The 7,220-nt window shown below is 36.7% G+C and overlaps 1 protein-coding gene across 2 annotated transcripts in view; it reads left to right on the top strand.

Annotated features, from left to right (window-relative positions):
* Positions 1 to 1,478: 1,478 nt before the first annotated feature.
* The window catches only part of ESR2 (estrogen receptor 2), a 46,314-nt gene continuing 40,572 nt past the window's right edge, over positions 1,479 to 7,220 (top strand). For both annotated transcript variants that reach the window (XM_006915113.3, XM_025049092.1), the window contains exons 1-3: positions 1,479 to 1,721; positions 4,641 to 5,096; positions 6,946 to 7,118. In XM_006915113.3, the coding sequence (XP_006915175.1) occupies positions 4,678 to 5,096; positions 6,946 to 7,118 (592 nt within the window). In that variant the 5' untranslated portion in view covers positions 1,479 to 1,721; positions 4,641 to 4,677. The remainder of the gene's footprint in view (positions 1,722 to 4,640; positions 5,097 to 6,945; positions 7,119 to 7,220) is intronic.

Below are 7,220 nucleotides of genomic sequence, written 5' to 3'. Positions count from 1 at the left end.
TTAGCTACATAAGATATACTCAGATCATAAAGAGAAAACAATCCACTAAAATGCAATTGCCAAGGTACAATATTGAAAGCATAAGCACAGTGAGCAGGTGTATGTGTAGGTGGATTGAAAGAAAAGAAGTCTTTTCTGGAGAGATTGAGGGATAAATGCCTTCTAATAATGCTGTCAGCCCTGGATCTGCCATCTAAAAGGTTACCAATGACCTAATTACCAATTCCTGTGGTCACTCGTATGTCAGCCACTCCCTCTAACCTAGGTCATTTCCATGGATGGTAAATGTTTTCAAGCATCTCTTTAAAACCTTTCCTTGATAAACAAAATGTAGTGTATAAGTACAAATGGAATTCAGCTTTAAAAAGGAAGGAAATTCTGACACATGAATCAAAACATGGATAAACCTTGAAGACATTATGCTAAGTGAAATAAGCCAGTCACAAAAAAGACAAATTCTATGATTCCATTTATATAAGTTACTGAGTAGTCAAATCTATAGAGACAGAAAAAATGGTGGTTGCCAGGGGCTGAGGGGGAAGGAGGAATGAGGGAGCTGCTGTTTAACAGGTGTAGAGTTTTAGTTTTATGAGATGAAAAGAGTTCTGGAGATTGGTTGCATAACAGTGTGACTGTACTTAACACTACTGAACTGTACATTTAGCAATAGTTACGATGGAAAATTTTATGTGTATTTTACTACAATAAAAAAAAGTTTGGAAACTGCTATTTTTGACAATGATTAGCATTATATGCTATATCTTGCATATTTTCTATTAAGAATCAGGGATTGTATATGTTGATTGGGAATCTAAACAATTGAAACATGAAATTATGTACATCATGATTAATAAATGCACATATTTAAAACACCAAACTTCCTTGATCGTAAATTCTCCAGCTACCATTCTCTCTCCTGCCCCTTGTGGCCAATGTTGAATAGAAGCAGTAGCACCTTTGTATTAGCTCCTTGTCATTTTACCTGTTACAGAGGCTCCCTGAAGGCAGGTTCCTGTCTCAGCACAGTACCATGCCTACTGAAAGTGCTCCCATCTCTGAATAGTACCCTTGACTTAGTGAAATCTTATATTTTAAGCACATTTCCTCATATTCTTTCCTTATGACAAATGTTTACTTAGCTGTAGTGGAAGGTGAATAAAATCTAGTATGTGCTTGCAAGTAGTTGAAAATCTAACTGTACTTCTTACTCTCCCATCCCACCTTTTCCATTTCCAAGAAGGATTCAATGTAGTTGTAATCTAATAAAAAGGATTAAATTTATATGTCAATAACCGTAGGGTTGCTAAGAGTGGGAAAAGTGCTAAGGCATAAAATGCCAACCAATTCATAATGCATTTTACATATTCCTTATTTGGATATGGCTGGTTTCCTGTAGGAAAATAGCAGATCAGAGTGGAATTTAGGTTGGAATGCCTTGAATGTTAGAAGACTGTGACTTACTACAGAGGCTGGTGGGAAGCAGAGGACTGATCAGAGCTGGATTTTAAGAATGTTAATCTGGCCACGCTATGGACCTGGAGAAGGAGCAAATGAGGGACAAGGAGTAGTAAGGAGCCTATTACAGATTTACAGATAAGAAGTAATAAGTTTGTTCAGATGGTGGCAAAAGACAGCATGGAAAAGGCACCATGGAGGGGAAAAAAAAGTGTGTCTTGGTGATTAAAGGTCCTTGGATGAAAGCGGGGGAGGATAAGTCAAAGGTAACTAATTTGCTTTGTCATTAACACAGGAAATGAGTGATTTTGAGAGGAAAATGATGAATTTTATCTTGGAAATTGTTTTAATTATCTAGTGCTCTATAACAAGTTATCACAGAATTTAGCAACTTAAAATAACAAACATCTCATACAGTTTCTGAGAGTAGGAATCCAGGAGCAGCTAAATTAATGGTTCCAGCTTACGTCTTCAAGATGTTGGCCAGGGCTACAGTCATCTGAAGGCTTGATGTGGGCTGGAGGATCTACTTCCAAAATATCTCTCTCACAGCTGTTTGCTGGAGGCTGCAGTTCCTTGCCAGCTGTTAGCAGTAGGTCTCCATAGGGTTGCTTGAGTGTCCTCACAATATGGAAGCTAATGTTCCCTAGAGTGAGTGATCCAAGAGAGCAAGCCAGGAAGGGGCTGCAGTGCCTTTTATGAGCTAATCTTGGAAGTCACATACCATCCCTTCTGCCATAATTTATTCATTAGAAGTGAGTCACTAAATCTAGCCCATACTCAAAGGGAAGGTTAGGCTCTACCTTTTGAAGGGAGAAATGTTGAAGGATTTGTGGGCTATTTTAAAACCACCATAGATACATTGTGTTTTGAGGACAAATGGACTAAGCATTCAAATGAAAATGTCAGAAGGAAGGTAATTTGGGGCTTTAGATAGCCAAGTTGCCTACATATGGAAGTAGGTGATAGCTGGAACTGAAAATATTAAAGATGGAGAACTTCTCAAGGCAAGTTTCTTAATGATCTCTCTCATGGATTCTCATTATTTATTAGTGATCATTGTTCCCTTTTCCACATTATATTATTACAGTTATTCTTTTTTAAGGTTTCCAATTTTAATCGTGTATTTTGTGTTTTTCTCCAATGCTCCTTTAAAATTTCAAACATATAGAAAGTCAAAAGACTGGCATAATGAGTGTCCATATCTCTACCATCTAGATTCAGTAGTTGTTAACATTTTGACTTATTTACTCTAATTATTCATCCAGATATTGTTTTCTGAACTATTTATTAGGTGGCATTCTTTTGTAAAGAAGAGTTTCCCCTCCACCTTGGGATAAACTACAGATCCCCTTTGAAAAGCAGGATATGGGCTTAATTCTTCTCCCTTAATTACTAATTTTCAGAGTGAGGAACTGATGTATTAATCATTTGCAGTGGTAATAAACGATTCTATTTTTCTTTTTTTTTTTTTTTTATTGTGGGCTTATTGTCCAGAGGGTAAAAGCACATGTAATTTTGATATACATATACACATGGAGGTTGTGCCATTTTGTACTCCCATCAGCAATGTAGGAGAGTTTTCTTGTTTTTCCATAGACTTACTAAGGGTTGTCAAGCACTTGAATTTTTGCTGAACATGATAAATGAGAAATGGTATCTTGGTATAGTTTTAATTTGTATCTCCTTTATGAATGAGTTTGAGCATCTTTTTGTGCTTCGCTTTCCCTTTATTTATTTTTGGTGTGTATGTTCTATTTGCTTTTGTCTTTTGCCTATTTTTCGAGTGAGTTTTTGGTCTTTTTAAATCTTAATTTAAGGGTTCTCTTTAGATACTAGTGAGATTATCTCCTTCTAATATAAGTTGAAAATATTTTTATTTCCAATTTGTCATTAGTTTTTTTGCCTATGGCATGTTTTTATGATATGCCAAGATTTGCTTTTATGTATTGAATCGATGTGCTTTTATGCACGTCTTTTTATTGCATCTGGATTTTGAGCCATAGTTAAAGTTTTCCCCACACCCATTTTATAAAGGGATTTACTTTTTTTTTGTTTGCTTCCAGCACTTGTGCAGCCCCAGCTCCTCCTTGTCCCTTTTCCTTCCCTCCCACTCTTCCTTCCATTTCTCTCTTAACTTTTGGGTCTCTGGATCATTTGGAGTTTATTCTGGCATACATTCTTTCCCGGTGGTAATTCTTTTGTCCATTGTTTTCCAAGTGATTTGAGATACCACCGTTATCAGAAACTCAATTTCTAAAACCTTTTGAGTTTTCGAATTTGCTATTTTGGGATTTTCCATTCTGTTATGTAGCAGTCTGGGCCCAATCAAGAGATAGAAAATATACAATAGGTTCAAAAACGGAGGTTTGATATAAAGAATTACTTATAATTAATTAACTATTATAAGAAACTATAAGTTATAAGGAAACTCTAACCTCCCAGGCCAAAAGGTTGCAGCGGGACCTCGTTCTGAACCAGACGCTGGGCCAGGCTCCGCTGCACGTCTTCACACCCACACAGCTGGCCTCCGCCCTGGCCAAGAAGGCCAGAAATCACAGCAGCCTCTTCGTCTTGCAGTGTCCCTGCAGCGCCCTCTACTGATAAAGTTTAGCATCGGCTCACTTTAAATTCTATAGGAATTCTGTTGTTTATCGTAGAGCATATATTGAAGGGTGTATCCGAAGCCGTGTGGCAATGAAATGATTACTGACACAGTTACACTGGCCTATCTATTCCTTGTTTTTTATTATTGGCAGTTCATGGTGTATTTGAATGTTTGTCAGTGCTGGTCCTGCTAATCAATCTGCTCTTTCAGGGTTTTCCTGGTTATTGTTTATCCATAAGAACTTATAATACTTATCTTGTTCCAGATTAAAAAAAAACTTAGTGTCGCTTTCGCTTAATCCTGTGTTCTTTAATTTTAAAGAGGATTTTATAATAAATTCTCATGGTAAATAATATTCTTGTTAACAATAACAAAAGCAATAAAGAAGTGAATGAAATACAAAATGAGGGTTCCGTGACTCAAATTTCCATCCCTCTGATATTAATATTTTCATGTATATCTTTCAGGATGTATTTCTAATCTCATAAAGTATGTGTATGTGTTTAATAAAAATGTTTGAACATTTTTAATAGGTATGTTTGTAGCTCTAAGACATGCCCTTTGTTATTCCTTACAGCCATTACACCTGCCCATGAGACTTTGAGAACATTATAATGTCCCTTTGTGGCTCTTCTCACAAGGAGTTTTCTCAGATGTTACCTATTCAAGACATGGATATCAAAAACTCACCATCTAGCCTTAATTCTCCTGATTCCTACAACTGCAGTCAATCTGTCCTTCCTCTGGAGCATGGCCCCATATACATACCTTCCTCTTATGTAGAGAGCCACCATGAATATTCAGCCATGACATTCTATAACCCTGCTGTGATGAATTACAGTATTCCCAGCAGTGCCAATAACTCAGAAGGTGGGCCTGGTCGACAGACCACAAGCTCAAATGTGTTGTGGCCAACTCCTGGGCACCTCTCTCCTTTAGCGCTCCATTGCCAGTCGTCACTTCTGTATGCAGAACCTCAAAAGAGTCCTTGGTGTGAAGCAAGATCACTAGAACACACCGTACCTGTAAACAGGTAAATACAGTCTTCATTCTGAATTATAGTTAATGGACATTATCCAAATCCCTTTATGATTTAGTGAGAAGAACGATATGTGTTATACAAGGTTTTTATTAATCTTGTGGATTACCTAGGGCACCTAAAACATATTCTGAATTCTAGAATATTTGTTCTGATATTCTGTTCTCATTAAAAAGTTGAGTCTGTAAATCTGTGTTGTGGGGTAGAATTCACTATCGTGACTACTGTCTTTAGACAATAAAGATTAAACTTAAATCATTTCCTCCTGATGAAGTGATTTGGGTTGAAAAAGAAATACTTTCAATTTAGATTTTTTTGTAATGAAGTCACAATTTAGTGTTCATGACAAATTGTTTCCAGGATAAATGTAACTGTGGCAGTATTACAGCTTAAATGAAATACTAAACACGTGAAGCCTGAAAAGACAGACAACAATAGGTACAAACTTTTAAACAATGAACTAAACATTTTGTAGAGATCAATAGGAAACTATTGAAATGTAGACTTTAGTTGAAATTTCTAGAAGTTAAAAGGAATATTTGTACTCTTTAAATGCAGGGTAATGTGATGGTTATTTCCATTTAATTTGTAATATTTTTAATGATAATTATGACTGGAGGGAAGAGGTTGTTTAGGAAGAAGCATGAGGGGAAGATAAACTTCTAAAACAACCAAAGTGTAAGTTATAGCATATCGGATATTGAAATTCATTACTTTCAAATGCCATCGTAAAACTTCGAGAAAGCCATGTTACATGGTGTTCTTATTTTTCCCCTTTTCAAAAAACTTTTTGTTTGTTGGAAAAATACAAGAGAATATAAAAATTATAGATAACTTTTTTAAAGTAACATTTTTTCATTATCTTTAACTGAAGAAATATTTTATTTCTGTGCATGAATTCTAATCAGAGTTCTGCTAATATTTGGGTAATTTAAACCATAATAATTACCATCATTTATAAATTAATCATACCTCTACTATTTCTTTTCCAAAAGAAACATACCCTAGCAAAATTAAGAACTAGCCAGATATGTTTTTGGCTCTTCCTTCCTCCACACAAGTCCCTGCCCCTCCACGCAGCACTGAGAGCCTACTTTCTTCAAAGCCTTCTTTAAGGACAGGCATGTGTTCACTCCTTTTCTTCTCTCTTCCCCTTTCTCACTCCCTTATTTTATTCCCTTCTCTCCCTTTTCATTCTTTCTTTCCCTTCTCCCTTTCTCGAAATCTGAGTACATACAGTATTCACCTTAATATAACTCAAAGTCCATTTGCTACCCCTCTTACGGTTATTTTTATTCTAAACCTTTATTTTGAACTGCAGAATAAAAGGTTTTTCTTCCCCCATTTAAATGGAAACTCTGAAGGGCATTTGGTGATATTGTTGGGAGTGACTGATACTTGAAAATGGTTAGGTGAGTTTAGGCCCCTCCATGCAGTGTTGATGAACTCTAGGAACTATGGAAGGCTACCGCATACCTTGCTTGTGGTTCAGAACTATGGGTAAGACTCAATCTGGTCACTTATTACACTCAGAGATGTGCACCCCGATGGCTACAACTAGCCATCCGTAGTTACTAGTGCTTATCATCTGTAGTTACTACTGCATGGGTGGGTATCAACTTGTCTAACCACTTTCAAACATCAGTCATTTCCAACAACGTGACTCTTCGTAGATCTTATATCAGTAACAAGGTTTTGCTTGGTCAGATTTCCTGGAATATATTTATCATGAACCCTGGAGGGCAATGTTCATGCTGGTTTTTTTTTTTTTCTTTTTTCCCCTTCTAGAAAATCTCTTTTCCCCTTAATGCTCTTTTACAATGAATGTTTTCTTTGCCTCCAGAGAGACACCGAAAAGGAAGATTAGTGGGAGCAGTTGTGCCAGCCCTGTTACTAGTCCAAGTTCAAAGAGGGATGCCCACTTCTGTGCAGTCTGCAGTGACTACGCGTCAGGATATCACTATGGCGTCTGGTCGTGTGAAGGATGTAAAGCCTTTTTTAAAAGAAGCATTCAAGGTATAGAGCGTTGTTAGCTGCTTCTTTAACTTTACACTTTTGCTTTCAAACAGTTTTGCAGATGACCTGGCAGAAGTGTCACTGATGTCCTCTTTGGTACAC

Source organism: Pteropus alecto, unplaced genomic scaffold (assembly GCF_000325575.1).
Source record: "Pteropus alecto unplaced genomic scaffold, ASM32557v1 scaffold276, whole genome shotgun sequence".
Taxonomy (NCBI): Eukaryota; Metazoa; Chordata; class Mammalia; order Chiroptera; family Pteropodidae; genus Pteropus; species Pteropus alecto.
Note: the sequence above shows the minus strand (reverse complement) of the source record. Positions and strands in the feature narration are given on the sequence as shown.